Genomic DNA, 18,762 nt, shown 5'->3' with positions numbered 1-18,762 from the left:
TACTGATTTATGAAACCTATTTAAAATATAGCTCTGATGTATGGGAATGTATGTAACCTTAATAAGGTTTGAAAGTAGTAGCTTTCTTTGAAGTGAGATTATTAGTTACAACACAAACATTGTAATCACCAATCGCTTCCTCTAAACTACCTGATTTTAAAATATCTTTCTCCTTGTTTTCATGGCTTACCTGGATAGAACCCGCTACTATGAAACGTATATTAGGTGAGTGGATATTGTTCTGACATAATTGAAGAGGAAAAAGTAGTTTCTTGGTTTTTCTTCATTCCTTTCCCTTTCTTTTCGTTCCTTTCCCTTTCTTTTCGTTCCTTTCCCTTCCTTCTTCTTCCTCTCCCTCAGCACAACTTTCAGAATTAACTGTATGTCAATGCATGTGTTGAATGATGATGATTTCTAACTCAGACTTTCCACTGCCTATTCTCAAAGGATAAACTTCTAATGAAGTTCAAAATTATTCAAGCCGTTTTAAAAGTCTGAGCAGGTTTGTGTGGTTTTTGAGAGCCAAATGATCACACCTGATGCTAGCCCTTGTAAACACTGGAAAAAACCACTAGGGTTAGCTTTGATAAATATTAATGTGTACAGTTCCATTTATAAGGGACCCAACATCTTTCCTGGTCTTAGATCTGAAGATTTTCTAAGACAAATTTTAAAACCAGGATATATTGTGCTATTTGAAGCGTGATGCTACATATACATTCGGGGTAGTTTTTACAGTAGATTTGTACATTCCATTTTTTCTTGGAATTCCTCAGTGAGTGCTTCTTAATATTTTAGCCATTTGTCAAACTTCACGTATTTGCGAGAGGCTGTGTTTCTCTAAAGTACTATGAATTTATTTCTGTAGAAATGTCTTAAACGGATTGGACTTCACCGAATATCCTCACATAAGTTTTGTATTTGTACCATTAGGAGATAAAGGGAAGTTGTCTTTAAGAAACAGATAAAGTAGCGTGTTCTGAACCACAGTTCAGTACAGTTTACTGTAACACCACTCTCTGACAACAAGAAAGTTATTAATGTTTTTCTGTCTTTGTCCCCTCGGAAGCAATTAGGAAGAACTGTGTATAATATGCAATATATAATTTATCTAAATAAAAGTTAAAAAAATAAGTATTCATTTGCTGCTTACAGATCTGACTCTGGTGATGGGCGCCGACCTACTATTTGCCGCGAAGAACGCGAAGTTCAAGATTATTGCAATGATGATCATTATTTGGGAGAGCAGGATTATTATAGTGGAGAAGAATATTATGAGGAAGACAGCATGTTGTCAGGAAGCAGGTAAGGATATTTGTTAAACTGAGAAAAATATTTCAGTAAGTCAGGTCCTTGCCTTTAAAGACTTGACTCAGCCCACTTAGACTGAACAATGCTATTTTTGGATGCTGCTTTTGGAGGAAGTCCTGTTATTTCTGATTTACTCTTTAAAATGTCAGATTGTTCTTCTGTTGTCCAAGCATCAGCTTTTCATGTAACAAAGCCTATACTCGGTAATACTGATAGGCTTCCTATTTAAAAAAAAAATAAAATCAAATGCCCCCTTTTCTTCCCAGATATCTCATGATTTATTTTTAATTCCATAATGCTCACCTCCTCATTATGATGTAGAAAGCCATATACATTTACAAGACCTTAAGCAGATTATGTGCATCTTCCTTACAGTAGCTGTGTTCCCTTCTGCTGAATAAACTCAGCAACTTCTCAAAATCCTCCACTTCTGTCAATATAATTTTTTTTATTTACAAGTCCAGCCCAGAAGTAGAGGGGTTTATTGACATTTTATTGTAGATCCAAAAGTGCATATGCCTAAATGCCAGACATGCTTAATACTCCTTCTCCTCCTCCCCCTATACTGTCTTCAGCATCTGATTTCTGGCAGGATTGCTACCCTAATCTGCATCTTCTTGGTTTGCATAAAAGCTAAGATTGTGTGAAATCTAAATTCTACAGAGTTCTTAGATCATTATTTTTTTTTGTGATAATTGCAGTGAAATAATACCCTTCCATGGCTTGATTTTTGACAAGAGAGGTACCCAGAATGTAAAAAGCTTAAATCCAGTCTCTGAATTTCTGTGCTCCCGCATGCGACTCATGGCTCACAAGCAAGCATGGCAGGAGCAAAACAGAGAATTTTGAGTTGTTTTGGGTTTTTTTTAAGCAATGTACAGCCAAAGTCCTACATTTTATCCTGTACTGGCAAGAATAACATCATTGAAAACATAATTGGATAATAATCCTGAGAACTTACTATGTAGCTACACTAGTGCAAAAGTATGTGCTCACTATCTCTAAATCAGTTCACATATAGAGACTGGAATTTAAAATAGAGTTGTATAGTTGTATAATTACATATAATAATGTATAATTATAATATGTAACGTTTGGTTATCTTGCTGGGGGAAGAATAGATTTTTAAAATCTTCTAGAAGAAATCTAATGTATCAATTGACTGGAACAAACCGAAATAACATTTTCTTTATTATATTTTAAATGCAGGCATATCTATGATTACCACTGTAGATACCACTGCCATGACTCAGATTTTGAGAGACCAAAAGGTTACCATCACCCACATGGTTTTATTGAGGAAGATGATTCACAAATCTGTTATGATACAAAAAGGTCTCCTAGGAGACGGCTGCTACCTCCAACACCAACACGTAAGTACATTAAGAACAATTTGTTTGCGAATCCAGAATTATTGAAATGCGTTCAGATGTATTCCAGTTTAAAAAGATTTCTTTTTAACTTGGATTTCAAACATGACATTTCTTGAAAACTGTTGCTGGTGGATTTTTGCGTCTGGCAGAAATATCTGTAAATACCTGAAATATCTGCTCTCATGTAAAGGAAGAAAAAAGTGAAAAATAAAAGAACCTGCCTTTTCACAGTGCGAATTCTTTTGCCCTGCAAGCTTAGATGATTCCAGCTGCTGTTAAGCTCCTAGGTTTTCTTCACACTGAAGCTAACACAGAGGAATGACACCTATGTGCTTCTTCCCATCATTCCTTAGGCTTTTACCAAGACCAGCTGAAATGTTTCCACATCAGCCAAATATCTTGGTCCAGTTTAGATTTATACTTTTTCCTTTCTAGCATTTACATGAATAATAGCAGCATACATAACAGCAGAGACCATAGCTTATCATTGACATAAAGAGCAGAGTAAATATCAGGAACTGACAATACGAGTCAACTCTGACTTGGATGTGATTTTTCTTATTGCACATTGCTTCCTAGGAACTGGGGATTTGGTATTCCTTTGGGAAGTCTGGTTCATTAGAATAAAGAGGTTAAACTATGGGGAAGAAGAAATTCTTCTTTGTAACCATTCACAGCAGTTTACAGCACGACTCTGAAGTATCTGAATCATTCTGCTGCATAACACAGGCTTGCTTTGTGGAAGAGCTGCTTTAAATTCTGTCCTGTTAGGCTGCTTGAGTGGTTTCTGCCTAGGACTGCATTTACTCATACGGAGAATCTATGCTTTATCTCATAACCAGCTGCTTGCTTCTGTTAACACAACTTATTTCTTACTGGGGAATGTGTTTTTATTTGTGCGAATCACACTGGAATTCTGAAAATGACAGACTTTGACAGAAAAGTATTTTATTTTCCTAATGCATTATGGTTTCCCTGTAGCAAATAGACGATCTTCCTTTAACTTCGAATGCCTCCGCCGACAAAGTAGTCAAGATGACATACCGCTCTCTCCTAATTTCCACCATCGCACTGCTTTACCACTTCACTTAATGCAACAGCAGGTAAACACAAAATCTTACTTAACTAATAAGGAATTACATCTTTCCAGTTCTGTATTATATTTCTGACTTTCATTGTTGTTTGATACAGTGCTACTGTGTTATGTAGTTTGCCTGTGCATGAGTTCTAGGCCAAGTGGAGGCTTGTAATTGCTAGAAACAAGGCTTCTCAAACATCGACCTTCTAAATAACATTGAAAATGAGTAGCTTGCTCCTATGACTCTTCAAGCATCCACAAAGAGTCAGGCTGCCCTAAGGCATTCTGGCCAGGACTGCTGTCTGTTAATCTTTGCCTCTGCAGTGACTCAGCTCCATTTGTGAGAGTTTACAAGTAAAACATACACATGTTCTGAGACTTAGTCCCCAGCTCTGACTGAGAAGATGGCCCAGAAACATCATCCAGAGTGCTTGGAAAATGCTGGCAGGATTCAGCATTTGTCCATTTCCTACACAACAGGAGGAATGTTTCTACACGTTACGTTCTTTGTTTAATATATTGTATAAGCAACTATTTTTCTTTATTAATACTAATAGCAAGATTTTGTGATCCAAGTCATAGTAGAAAATATGCTATTTTATGCTGTCAATTTACCCATTTCCGTCCAGTTCCTCCTTTACATCACTGTTAAACGTCAAAAAATATTAACTAGCTGCTGCCCAAAGAACTGGTTTGAACAAGCTGTTGAAATGAGCATGACTGAGCATTCAAAATTATTAACTTCTACAATTCTTCCCCTTACCAGGTCATGGCTGTTGCAGGTCTGGATTCCAGCAAAGCTCATAAACATTCACCAAGTCGTTCAACGCGTTCCTGGGCTACCCCACCTGCAACTCCCCCCAACAGGGACCGTACTCCGTATTACACACCTCTAATCCAGGTCGATAGGGCTGAATCTACAGAACATATGAATGGAAGCTTGCCTTCACTGCACAGGAGCTCCTGGTACACAGATGACCCTGATATTTCCTACCGAACATTTACACCAGCCAATTTAACTGTACCTAATGACTTTAGGCATAAACATAGTGACAAACAGCGGAGTGCAGACAGTTTGGTAGAAGCGGTAAGTATTATGGAAACCTTGCAAGTAGCCAGGAGTGTCTGTCTGTTCAGTTTTTGTGTTAACATCATTCAGTCCACGTTATCTCTCTGAAAATCTAGTATTTTCTGTTTCAAAGCCCCAGCCTGGTTTTAAGTAAACACAGGGGAACTTATTTGTAGTTTCCATGTGGTAAAGGATTTCTGCTGGATCAAAATCTTCACATTAGTGTTTCAGAGAACTGGTGAGATTTCAAGGAGATTTGAAATTAAATTTAAGTTTTCTAGGTGAGAATCAGTTATGAAGTGTCCTTCCACAACGGCTGATGGGGAAGAGATGATACATATACCTGTTCTCTCTGTTGTTCCTATAGAAATACATCACCATTTTTGCAGTAATCTGAAGAGAAGAACAAGAGCTGTATCAGTGTAGTAAATTCAGAGAGGGGAATAACGACTACAGGGATTGATTTGTAGGTGTACTAAAAAATGTTAAGAATTCCCTTTTATACTTAAAAATATTTTAAAATAATGAGTATATGGCATTTCTGAATCATAGTTGCTGTTCTTGCTTCCATCTATCACTTCCTTTCTCTTGCTATGAGCTGAACAATGTACTTCGTCAAATTTTATTTGCAAGTGGGACTTCAGCATCTTTCTTCCGTGTACTCTAAAATACCAAGGACATAACTAATATTCTGCATTTCAGGCAATAGTTCTCATTGCACCATCTGCAATATATTAACTGTTGTCTTTAGTGTATCAGCCTGAGGATTGATGTTTATCAAAGATTGCTCCCAAATTTCTTAAGAGAAAAGTCAGAGGTGTTGCATTATCAGTTTCATTATCAAATAACTGATACAGCATGGTTTGGAGCCATTTGATTGTTGATCTGGTTGTTCTTTACGCATGCGGTTTTGCTGGGGGTTGCTGTAGTGATTCACCATGGGGTTTCTAGTATTTTCCACAGATGAGAAAGATATCTGTGACCTGTCTATTCTTTTATAATTCCGCTGTATATCTCATTCTCTTTCCTTCGTCTGCCAGGTACTTATATCAGAAGGCCTAGGAAGGTATGCAAAGGACCCTAAATTTGTTTCAGCTACGAAACATGAGATTGCTGATGCATGTGACATGACTATTGATGAGATGGAAAGTGCAGCAAGTAATCTTCTCAATGGAAATATTAGCAATGGGACCAATGGGGATATGTTTCCCATTTTAAGCAGACAAGATTATGAACTTCAAGATTTTGGTCCTGGCTACAGTGATGAAGAACCAGAAACGGGACGATATGAAGAAGATTTAGCTGATGAAATGATATGCATTACGAGCTTATAGTATTTAACAAGGAAAATGATTTTAATAACAGAAAAAGTGCCTCATAGTTTAAAGATGCTAGGCACTAGCGGGAGTGAATAACCAATCAAGTTTTCTACAAGTGATGTCACACCTCAAGGAAGCCATAACTAATACACGGATTGTCTCCAGGTTGCTGAAACGTGATCAGAGCTGCAGCACGTCAAGTCCCCTCCCACAGAATCTTCAGTTCCTCTGTAGGAATAAGGTTGTTTGGAAACTAAGCAGGTTGTGACAATCAGGTTTTTGGGGGGCTGGAGTGGGATTCTGAGGTGTAATATCTTGCCTGTCTTTCAGCCTTGTGCTGCTGTCTTTTGTAGTAGAGCAGGATCTTGTCAATGAAAATGTCTGTGTAAGTCCAGCACGAAATTGTGGGGGAAACAGCAACATGAGATGAGTGATGACAACCAATAATGTCATTACCTCAGTACTCGAGAGCATATCAGCTACCCGTTGCATATCCATTCTAACATTGTTTTCAAACTTGCCTCCTGATTTCTTTTCGTAACGCTCTTCTAAAATACGGTTTGTTATGCTCTACTTGTTAGAGATTGTTGGAAGAAGAAGTTATATAATCTGTCATATGTAACACCAGTTTACATAGGAAAATATCATTCAGATAGTCTGTTTTATGACTATCATGTTAAGGGCAAAATATACTGGAATAATTGCATTCTTACTAATGCACTTGCAACCAGGTTATAGTAGAATTAGTTAAGATAGTTTGCTAAAAATTAAATAGTAGAAATTATTGTAAATTAATTGTAATATACAATGATTTGTATTTGTAAAGAGATGTTCTATATTTTGTAATTATTGTACCGTAATTGAACTGCAGCAATATTTATGGACCCTAATTATTGTAACTCTCCACAGAATTCTAGATATAAGTATTTTTACTTGGAATATATAGATCTATAGCATAAATATTTAGATAGAGCCACTCTCAGTGTAAATCTCTTTTTGGGATAAAGTGTCAAGTTGGAACTTGGCAAAAAGATTTTTTTTTTAAATAATTGAGTCAAATGAATCTCTCTGCAAAAGGGATGCACAGTTGACTATTTACAGTCTTATAGTTGGAAAGGTAAAAGATTTAAAGTTGTTACAACTTTTTTTGATTGAAAAATAAGCTCTGATTTTATTTTTTTATTAAACCCATGCTAAAAAGATATATTAAAATCATTAAAAAATTGGCAAGTTCATGCCAGGGTGTTACTGGTTATGAGACGATTAGTTTTGACAAAGTATATTATCTACATACCCTACTTTGCTAAGAAGCATCTCAGGCAGAAAATATTTTAGAGGTAAATGAAAATGCTTTACTTCAGTACTACTTGGAAAGAAATGTGATAAAATGATTCTTCACAGAACCAAAAATATAAGAAGTATATACTATATTATTGCCTCTACCTTTCTGTTGTTCTATGTAAGCTATTTCAAAGATTTATTTTTATGCAATCAAGAGAGGGCTTAGATATTGTTCACAATGCAGTAAAACCCTGAAATGACTTTGAGGCTAATACAACCTTGGAGGAAAATCAGAAAACACTGAAAGCTATGGTCTATTTTGTTAGCACTGGATAACAATGACTTGTTCTAACAAGTTATCTTATCAGGTTTTACCTGTAGTTCATATGCTAGATAGCAATCCAGTTCACATTTTTACAAATGTGATGTTTAAAACATGTCAATAAACATTTTGTACATACTGACAGTTTCCTATGAATAGCTCACAGACTTCCTCTGAAATCATTCTTATTTCAAATACCAGGATAAGAACTTAAAGGTTTGTAAATTATTTCTTGACCTACATCATTTTGTATTAAAACAAATGCAAAATGTTCTTCAAAATAAAACTGTGTAATAATTTTATTATACTTGGGACTCCTCTTACTCATAGTTTTTCACCAAGAAGCTCCAGAAGTTAATTCTGTTTCCACTGTTTGAAGAATGGGGAATGTGTAGAATGTGGTCATCAGTCTGTACTATCATGGTGTGCAAGTCTGTGATGAATTACTGCTGTTAACCAGAAAGAAGTGAAGTGATTGGAGTATTTGTATGAAAACTCTCTAACTACCCTACTGCCTAGGGGATTATTACTTCCCTAGATACAGATCTACGGAAAATCTCACTAAAATCACCTAGAACACCAAAAAAGATCTTTCATGCTGTCTGCCAGGAGACGCTTGGGTATGTTACCTCTTCATTTTAACTCTAACTTTTAAGAAAAAATTATAAATGTTTTTATTATTCCTGTTGCTGTTTATTTCCTAGAAAAATACGTGTTCCAAGCCCATTTCCCGGTTTTCCAGTGTTTATATAGCTGCCTCATTGCGTGCAGACTAATTGAAATCAGACATTTGAAAAGGATTTTAGGCTGCAGAAATATCAAAAGTTCTGGTGTGCAAGTACACACTGTATTATTTTGTTCACTAAGTAAAACTCTGCCTGTGCTCTGCAATCCAATAAGGTGTAAAATATGGTTAAATTTAACGAGCAGACTGCTAGTGCTCTGCAGAGAATTTTAGAGTATCTTACACCTGTTCCAAGTCTTCCTTAGCAGACCTGACTCTGCCAGAGGTAAGAGAAGTCTTAACAGGAATACAGTCTCAGATACGAGATGCAGTGCAGGAGAAACTAATGGTAGGTTGATGCTGCCTAAAGATTTCCTTAGGGCAATGAAACTTTCAAATCCCCGAGCTATTTCTTTAGGAATGTCATGAAGGAGCCTCAACATTCTGTAGCAGCGAGGCCTAAATTAATTAAGCAACTGCAATTCCCAGCGATGAAAATATTGAAGTGCTCAGAAGGGGAGGAATTTGCGAGGTGTCTGGGTATGTTTGGAACTGCAAGAAATGATGGTGATGTTTCAGAAGAAATGCCTGATTATCTGGTGGCACAAAGCAGCACCGTGTACCTCAACGTGATGCTCACAGGCAGTTTGGCACGTGAACCCGTTTCCTCCTCTTTTCGAGCTTGACATAGTGGCAGAGGATGGCTCTGTGTGTGTTCAGCATTAAGTTATGTAAGATAGTGGCTAGTAAATCCTCTGCAGTTGCATAATAACAATTCCCATCTTGCATACCTTGAGTTGAAACCCATGCTGTAAATGCAAATACAGGAACTTCAGTGTTTTTTCTTTCCACATTGCTTCCCCTCTCATCTGCACAGGGCTGTGGTAAGTCTCACCAGTATTACTCTGAGTAATCCTAATACTCTGTACTCCAAATAGCACTAAGATGCCTACTGCATACCTTTAAAAGAAAATCTCAGAAGCACAGGAGCTGAATAAAAATTATTCGCCCTAGAAAGATACCAACGTACACAATCCCTGCTTTCCCCAAATGCACAGTTGCATCAGATGAATTTTCGTATTAACACAGCTAATCAATCACCTATGACTTCAAAGTATTCTTGCTCTTCCCCTCATTCCAAAAGAATGCATCACAGAGATAGAAAGGGTTTACCTTTCTCCTTTTGGAGCAGAGTTCACTGCTGTCATCTTCTATCTTCACTATTTGTGTTTGTCTTTATGCAGATACTCTAATGAATTCCAGTCCTTTCCCTCAGTTAGCAGCAGGGCTTCCAGCCACTGCCTTACAGCAAGCAGCACCAGGTAGAGTATCTGCCTTAAACATCTGCAGTTGTGTCTCTAGCCAACATCTGAGTCAGCAAGTTTTTTTTACAATCTGCTCAAATGATGTAAAATTCCTTTTTTTCTGGGGAAAAAAAAAAAAGTTTATTCTGTTTACCACAGAGCAATCCTAGGGTACAGCAGCTTTCACTTTATAATTTGACAGCTGCTTAGTCTTAAGTTATTTTTTAATAATAAATCAAAACAATGCAATGGATTCAATTGCATTCAACCCATTCCATTTCTGCAGGTTTTTTTGTTTTAAAAAAACCCAAACCAGTACCTGAAAGTTAGATTGACCTAGGAAACAGCCATGGAAGGTCATGTATCTTTCATTACATACCTGAAGGTGTTAAAACAAAGATTTAAGTCCTAATTAAAATACAGCCTCGGTTCACTGAATAAGTTACTAGCCTTCTCATTTAAAAAGATTTCTTTCTTTATCATCAATATCTGACCTAATGCAGTTATTTAATATTTCATTTTAAATCTAACTTGGCTGTAATATTTTTAATAAAATTTGAGTGACAATAAGGCAGCTTTGCTGAGAAATATCTCTTGCAAACACTCATCTTTTAGCAAAGGCCAGTAACTTCAAGGGCATTATAGGGAGTGCAGACCTTTTCCTGGGCTAAATGATAGTGTTGCAACTAAATCAGCTTGTTAATTGAATTCTACTAAGCTTCTTGCAAAAAAAAGCAAGAATTCCCTTTTTTCCAGTGTATTTTTATAAAAATCATCTCCTATTCTGCATTTTTTAGAAAAATAAGTGTGTAATAAATACAATGTATGTTATGTCTTCTTTCTGACTGCTAGGAATGGTGAAGTCTAACTTTCAGCTAGGATTTGTAAACGATGCATTCCCTTCATAAGAAAAACCCCAAATTTGATGTATTCCAAACATGTGGAGGTTCCTTTCTTTCCTGTGAATTCTGATATGAACTACTTGGGCCTGTGAATAAGAAATTGCATGTTTTACATCTACTTAACCATTTTTTGCAGGATGTGGGGATTACTGACTAGCTGTTATCCTGGCTTACACCCTCACAGCAGTTAAAACCCGTCCTTTAAATAACAAGGCACACATTTCCAGAGCAGCACACGTTAATCTCTTCCATTCCTCGTGCAGTTGCCCAGTATCTCTGGCTTCTGTGCACAACTGTCTTGTCTTGTCATTTAGAAATAGCTTCTCTTCAACAAAAAAATTTGAGTTGTTCCACAGAATGTCATGTTTAACTAAAATAAGGAGCTTAAGCTGATTTAAAAAAATGAGTAGTCTAATATAAGAGAACGGTCCAAATTAGGAGTTACTTTACTAGCATATGCTGTTTTGTATGGTATTTATTTTGTTGGCATGCTCAATATGAGATATCAATATGCTGATGAAAGCCTGAATATCAAAAGATAGGAGAACATTTGTTTATCTTTGTGTTTCCAAGGTTTTGGGTTTATATACAGGAACATTTTTTTCCTGAAGTGACGGAAGGCCCCTAATTATATCTGCAGCTTTCTCTGCTATCATAATAGTTGGGGCATTCAAGTTCCCGCTGACAACACTGGGCATTATTGAAGCATCTACTACTCTCAGGTTTTCAACGCCGATTACTTTTGTTTGGGGATCAACTACAGCAGTGCTGTCTGAGAGCTGACCCATTTTACAGGTGCAGGAAGGATGATAAGCACTATCAGCCTTCTGCCTTACGAAAGCATCTATTTCTTTGTCAGACTGAATGTGGTTTCCTGGTTGAATTTCAGGCCCCCGAAAGTTTTCAAAAGCTTTCTGAGCAAAGATCTCTCTGGTCAACTTGACACACTGGCGGAATTCCCAAATATCTCGTTCTGTGTGGAGAGAAAATAAGAAAACTGTAAATACACCCTTAATTTAGCAATACATGCAGAAAGCGTAACAGAAAAAAAAATAGCATGAAAGGAAAAAAGGCTGGAGAGAAAGTCTCACTTATTGCTGAAAGACATAATATATATTAGGATATTTTTCAAAGTTGCAGGTATTTAGATTCACTATGAACAAAGCTGTCACTTCTGCAAAATCCCCAAAGGGAACAGGTAAGAGATGAATAATTGCTCTTCATTTCTCTATATCTACTGTCTAGCCAAGAACACTAGCCTCAGCACAAAGAAGAAAATGAGATCCATTTCTTCACAGGCGGTGGAGGGGATGAAATGAACAGCATGATGCAGCAAACTCTTAAGAACCCTAATTGCATCCCCAGTAGGGAATTTGTTTTGGTTTACATAGTGATTTGCACAATGGCCACTTTCGATACTAACTGATATTTATAAATGAGAAAGAAATAACAATGCGCCAACCAGCACTTCTGAACTGGTGTTGAGAAGATATGAAATCTGTTACTGGAAACAGAAGGAAATAAATTGACATTAAAGCAAGGAGAGGCTGCATTTACCTGTTGACAGGTAGTTAGGCTCAATGATAGGATGGTCCGTTGGGTCTGTACTCTTCAGCTTTAGCCAGCCCACACTCGTGCTCCTCATGGGTCCCACGTGGACCTGCCAAACCCACACTATACTCGTGACACAACCCTACCAGACCTGTTTCCAAATTCAGTATGATTTGGTTTTTTTGCAATCTGGACAGTCTTCACAAATTAAACAAATGGAAACATTAAAGGGAGATAATGGGAAATGCTATTGAATATTTTTTCCATTTTATATAAATTTGTTGTAAATACGATATACCATAAGGGGAAGGAAATGTCTTATCAACTCATAGCTGTTCTTTTAATTTAAAATACAGCCGTTCCAATTTAGCAGTAGCAGAGCATTCTAACACAATCAGCAATTGGACCAAATTACTATCATCACTGAAGAACAGAGATTAGCAAGAAGCAGCACGTATATTCAGTCACAGGTCCCCAGCATCAGCACAGACTTTCAGATCAAGATCAGAGCATAGAAAGGGGCTTGGATTTGTGTCAATGAGTAAATGAGTGGCCTCAGACATTCTCACTTAAACCTGTCTAAACCACAGTGGAATAAGGAACACCTTGATTTAGTTTTGTACAGCATCTAAGCACCACGGTATCCTCATCAGTAGCGCTGTGGCACTTCAGTAGTGCAAATACTTAAACAGCAGCTGAATACTTGCCTACTTACCCACAGATAAGAAGTAACATCATTTTGGTAGCAATATCAAGTAAGAAGCTTGTGTTTTTTTCCCCAGCATAGGAGGTTAAGCCAACTCTTTTTGTATTACAATGAACTAAATATTTTTCAGTATATAGACAAATTATCAATGTTGGACTCGATGATCCGGTGGGTCTCTTCCAACCTGGTTATTCTATGATTCTATGAAAGTGTAAGCTTCCTTACTAATTGTTACAAGGCATTACTAGAATATGTTCTTCAACAACTCACCTGGTAAGCTTCCATTGTGGAAGCAACCCGACCATGATCAATAACCTGAGAAGGAAGAAAGTGGAACTGAATGTCAGGGTGAGGAACCCCTGGTTCACTCCGGATAAAACCACCAGATTCCAAGTGGGCAGTGGCTCCCTCACCTACAGAGTGTAAATAAGAGAGAAAATGCCATTAAAAGACCTCAGAAAAGCAAGAGATCCATTTCTTCTTAACTGCTGGTTTCACTGCTATGAATAATTCATATATAGAGAGGAAATAGCAAGCAATGCAAATCCATTATGAGCAGCTTGTAATTTCAGCAATATGCATCACTCTCATCTGCTTTTTAATCACTAGAAAACCAGAAATACGTGCAGCTTTGGAAATCCCACTTATTTGAGAACAAGATGCTATAGTTATCTCAGTGTAACTGGCAGGCCTTAGGTCTAGCTCCAGAGGCAGATTTGGTCCCAGAATCTTAACAACTTTGGAGGGAACTGACTGCAGCATCATGATATTGCTGCACTGCGTGGTCCATAACGTGCAGTATAGTTATCCCATCGGTCACATCTAATAGGCAGAGCCACCCACAGTACCTCCCTGGAGGGGAAAGATGAAGAACCTGCAATGCCCCTTATGTTTTGGTATTTTCACACCCATTTAAACCCATGAGTTAGCTCTCAATATTTACTTGCGTGGTAAAAAGACACATATACCCAGCATAAACTGTCAAATGCTAGCACAAAAATTCAGCAAGTGATGAAGACCTCAGTTGTGGCCAAACTGTTTTATTGATTTCGAGGATTACTTTCACAGATTAAGGAATAACTTAGAGCTGGGTTATTGTAAAATGAATGTGTCATTTTGATGAAAGTCACTTCTGATTCACATGTAGACCTGAGGGGTTCTGATCAGTGAAACAAATTAATTCTTTTGGGGCCATTATACAACAAGTTTAATTCAGCTCGACAAAGTGTTTCATTGACGTGATACTGATTTCAAATAATTCTTTTCTTCACTTTTTTTTACAGCAGGTTTTCTTAATAGCACCAAAATTTTTAAATGTAGAATTGTTCTTAAAATGAGAGAAATCTAAAAATGTTAAAAAACAGTGTATAAAAACCTCCCTTATTACCTAAGATATAATAATTGTTTTAAAAGATTCTGATTTATAAAAAAAAGGAAATAGTCCAGGCTTCATTATTTCCTAGGACATGAAAAAAATTATATATGAAGACTCCCAGGCTTTGAAATTCATGGGTAAAAGGCTGTAATAGTTCTAAAGCAGTCAATGGTAGAATGATTGCGTATTTTGTTTCTTACCTGTAAACTGCCACAGCCATTCTAGGCCAATTCTGACCATGTTAATTGGTTTTTGTGCATTATATAAAGTAACAGGTTTGGTGCATTTATGCTGGACGTATACTTCTAAATGGTCTTGAAGGTTCTGGCCCACTCCTGGGGAGGGGGGGGAGGGAGCAGAAAGAGGGAGGAGGGAGAAGAAAGGAAAGAAAAAAAATGTTATTTCACACAGAACAATTATACACATTTGCAACTAGAAACCAGCATCAATGGGAACTAAACTAACCTCATACAAAGGCAGCGATGACTAAGACTGAGACCATGAGTCATACCAGCCTTTTGCTCATGTCAGAATAAGGTTTTACATAAACAGAGCATAACTAGAATGAAAATAGAAAGTTAAATGACGGAGATATCACTTGTTCTAAAATTGCCAGATCTGAGTTCTAAATACAGTACTGGCTTTTCTAGTTTATAGGAAAAGTTCATGTTATTCTTTCTATCTTCGAACATACATGACAGTGGGAGTTTATACAACACATTGTGGATCAAAACTCATTCTAAATTCTAAATGACAGCTTTAAAGGTACTCAGTAGCATTTTTCAGGAAGACATTTTTCACTATGAAATGGACTGAAAAAAGTGTAGGAGTTTATCGCTCAGTTCCAAAATCCAGGCGTGTTTCCGCTGATTTGTAACGCTTAGTTTCAGTCCTCGCAGCCTGACATACAGACAACTGAATTTAATGGATTCATTTCATTTAATGGTCTTTGAGTTGCATCCATAGGAAGATGTAAGGTTAAAAGAAATAAAAATTACCAGGAAGATGGCAAACAACAGGGATCCCCAGTTTTTTCAGATCATCTGCATTGCCAATCCCAGATAACATAAGCAGCTGTGGAGAATTTATGGCACCTCCACTTAAAATAACTTCTTTACTGGCAAAAACCTAAAAGAAAATGAACACAAAATCCTAATGTTATTAAGCCTGATCTGAATGCAAGCAACATGACAAGAGCTTCTGATGCAGATTATCTAGATTACACTATTCTGATCCAGATTAGACACGCTTCCCTCATATTTTTCTCATTCTAAATGCATTCCTATCTTGCCAGAAGTTTCTGCAGAGAGAAATGACCAGACTTTCCCTTAGATAATGTCAGTATTTATTGCCATGTTTACAATCTGTTCAAGCTCTCTGGCATACAAACATTCATCTTAGCCAGTACCGTGGCTGCCAATGAACCCCTGTGCTACTTCCCAGGAGAAAAAATACTGATGGGAGTTAATTTTCTTGGTTCAGTCAGGACCAGTGTTTGATTTCTTCTTCAAAGTCCTCAGGAGCCCCTCAAACACATCATATTTTGCTGACAAACTTCTCATCAAATTGCAAGTCTGAGCCCTGAGCTGGTCCTCATATAGGCTGCTAAACTATTCCTCTGCCTTTTACTCCGTTTTCTGTGCTGGATAGTTCTTTTTCTAGAACCTTCTCCAGAAGTATGTTTGGCACATCTTCTCATCAAATCAATGAAATTTTCTGCAATTTTTGTTTTACATTGTTAATGATAATAACTTTACCAATCCACTTAAAGACAACAGATTTTTTTTCTGTGCATTAGAAAATGAAAGAACAGCTTATTTATATTGCATTTTGACTTGTAGTGGGTGTTCAGTCACAGAATACTTGCTGTCTGTTGTCTCTTGTAAGCCTTACTGAACCCAAGCCATCAAAATTTGTACTCTCTAGGATACTACTGTTACACTTTTAAATTATTTTATAATTATTTGTGACTAAATATATTAAGTTCTTAACATACAAATACCTTTTAGGCAATATCCTGGTTACACGCTCCATAATCAGCTGTAATATTAAAGAGTTAAGGGAAATGAGAATAGTTTGGGTCTTCTAGAAGTCAATGGATTGAAAGCTATATAAAATGAACTGTTTATCCAAAGAGTTAAGTTGTAATGGCAATTCAAGCTTCCTTCCACATAGTCATTGGAAGCTGGACTGAGATTGAAAAATATTCATTCCACAAACAACTATAAGGCACGTTTAATCATTATGGTTCATCAGTACCATCCTAAAACTCAAGGGCAAAGTAGAAGTGAATGACTCATTATTTATCCCTTGAGCCATTCAGATTTCAGCATCTTGCTTTTACTGATTTTCTTACGTCAGAACAGCATTTTCAGAAGTTTATCAGAAACATCAGCATTTCAGCACAGTAGTCAATATGCTGAGACAGTGCATGATTGCACTGTACGTTCTAGCCAGAAACCTTACACAACATTCTTGAGTAACACCAAGCTGTGGCTTGTCCCTTCAGTACTGAGAGATGAAAATATAATGGAGATGTTAATCTCTAAATCAATACAGCTGAAGTATCACCTACTGTAAAATAACTGACAAGGAATTATATACTAGAAGAGGGAACACAGCATCTGAAAAGCAAACATTTTGCATAGCAAAGTGCCAGTTTTAATAAAAATCTGGGTTTTTCTTTTTTAAAAAAACAAACACCTTAATTTTGCTTTGACTCACACCTTCCATACTGGAAAATAAAAAAACTCTTACCTTTTTCCGTTGCCCATTTTTCACATACTCAACACCAATGGATTTTGTTCCTTGAAACAAGATTTTTGTTACAAGTGTCTTCTCTGCAACTGACAAATTTGGGCGTGACATGGCTGGGCGAAGGTAAGCGCTAGCTGTGCTCCATCGTTGACCTACGATGTATATTCACATCAAACATCAAAATAGTCATGCTCAGTATTCTTCAAGATTTTGGCCAATAACCATCACACAGCATGTTTACAGAGGAAACGCCCTCACAGAGTTTACAGAGCTCAAAGCAAATGTGATTTGATATCATAGAATCATAGAATCACCAGGTTGGAAGAGACCCGTCAGATCATCGAGTCCAACCATTCCCATCAAATACTAACCCATGTCCCTCAGCACCTCGTCCACCCATCCCTTAAACCCCTCCAGGAAGGTGACTCAACCACCTCCCTGGGCAGCCTGTTGACCCTTTATGTGAAAAATGTTTTCCTAATGTCCAGCCTGAACCTCCCCTGGTGCAGCTTGAGGCCATTCCCTCTTGTCCTGTCCCCTGTCCCTTGGGAGAAGAGCCCTCCACAACTTCCTTTTAGGTATGATAACTAAAGATTTGATTTTAACAGAACAAATTCCACAATGACATTCTGAAAAACTATTCTCCTTCCCAAATTTAACTATCTAGCAAGACTTGCGTGCCAATACCATTTTCATTGAAATACACCCTAGAATGGCAGCGAGATGCTGTGAAATGGACAGGCTGTAAATTGGAAATGCCACAGCTGTTTGGCAATCTACACAACCAAATGACTTTCAGTGCAGATTATATGAGCATATTCCAAAATGCTTTCAGAAGTACCACCGGTGGGGCAAAAATACAGGTTACTTAAGGACTCCTTTATGATTTACCTTGGTGTATAGTCATGTCCATCCAGCCAAATCCTTCTTGCTGATAGCCATTCATGTCATCTGTGAAGGGATACCCAGCTTGCTGGGCTGCCTCCAGGAATGCACAATGAAGCGGATGGTTCGTTTTGCCTCTTGACACATGCAGGGGTCCATTTCCACCTCTGTACTGATCTGGCCCCAGTTCATGTGTCTGTGCCTTCTTAAAATAGGGCAAGCAATGTTCATAATCCCATCCCACAGCCCCTTCCTTGCTCCATCGATTATAATCTTCTGCATGCCCACGAATATAGACCATCGCGTTGAGAGAGGAGGAGCCGCCCCACACTCTTCCACGGGGCCAGTACATAACTCGGTTATCCATATGCTTTTGTGATGTTGTGTGGTAATACCAGTTGTATTTCTCATCACAGAGGTTGTAAATTAACGCAGCAGGCATATGAATCTTCCACATCAGTCTTTTACTACCTAGAAGGGTATCTTTGGGGCCTGCTTCCAAAAGTAATACAGTACTGAGAGGGTCTTCAGTCAACCTGTTGGCTAATACACACCCTGCTGATCCAGCTCCAACAATGACATAATTATAAGAGTTTTCCTTTTCAGAACTAAGTTGAGATGATGCATGTGAAATTCGGAATTGTCGTTCATTGATGCTAAATATGTTCTTTGCCATGTGTGCTTTAAACAGAGTTCCTGATATTTTGTGCATCCGATTTGCTAGACCACAACCTTTAACTCCTTTCATTAAGTATGACATCTTTACTGATAGCATCACTCTTGCAGTATTTCTAACAAAAATCCA

General features: G+C 37.5%; 2 protein-coding genes across 17 annotated transcripts in view; one reads left to right on the top strand and one right to left on the bottom strand.

The window, feature by feature from the left end:
* Positions 1 to 6,326, top strand: part of CACNA1D (calcium voltage-gated channel subunit alpha1 D) — a 184,892-nt gene extending 178,566 nt beyond the window's left edge. For all 16 annotated transcript variants that reach the window (XM_069866272.1, XM_069866263.1, XM_069866271.1 and 13 more), the window contains 6 exons: positions 199 to 225; positions 1,156 to 1,305; positions 2,521 to 2,684; positions 3,666 to 3,787; positions 4,529 to 4,849; positions 5,872 to 6,326. In XM_069866272.1, the coding sequence (XP_069722373.1) occupies positions 199 to 225; positions 1,156 to 1,305; positions 2,521 to 2,684; positions 3,666 to 3,787; positions 4,529 to 4,849; positions 5,872 to 6,165 (1,078 nt within the window). In that variant the 3' untranslated portion in view covers positions 6,166 to 6,326. The remainder of the gene's footprint in view (positions 1 to 198; positions 226 to 1,155; positions 1,306 to 2,520; positions 2,685 to 3,665; positions 3,788 to 4,528; positions 4,850 to 5,871) is intronic.
* A 4,747-nt stretch (positions 6,327 to 11,073) lies between these two features.
* Positions 11,074 to 18,762, bottom strand: CHDH (choline dehydrogenase). The gene is made up of 7 exons (XM_069865772.1): positions 17,964 to 18,762; positions 17,073 to 17,224; positions 15,314 to 15,443; positions 14,516 to 14,650; positions 13,211 to 13,353; positions 12,241 to 12,343; positions 11,074 to 11,656 (listed from the first exon to the last, which is right to left on the bottom strand). The coding sequence occupies exons 1-7, from the start codon at positions 18,730 to 18,732 to the stop codon at positions 11,238 to 11,240; spliced, it is 1,851 nt and encodes a 616-aa protein (XP_069721873.1). The 5' UTR covers positions 18,733 to 18,762; the 3' UTR covers positions 11,074 to 11,237.

This window comes from Phaenicophaeus curvirostris, chromosome 11 (genome assembly GCF_032191515.1).
Source record: "Phaenicophaeus curvirostris isolate KB17595 chromosome 11, BPBGC_Pcur_1.0, whole genome shotgun sequence".
In the NCBI taxonomy this organism is placed as follows: domain Eukaryota; kingdom Metazoa; phylum Chordata; class Aves; order Cuculiformes; family Cuculidae; genus Phaenicophaeus; species Phaenicophaeus curvirostris.
The sequence above is the reverse complement of the archived record's forward strand: the minus strand, read 5'-3'. Positions and strand labels throughout refer to the sequence as shown.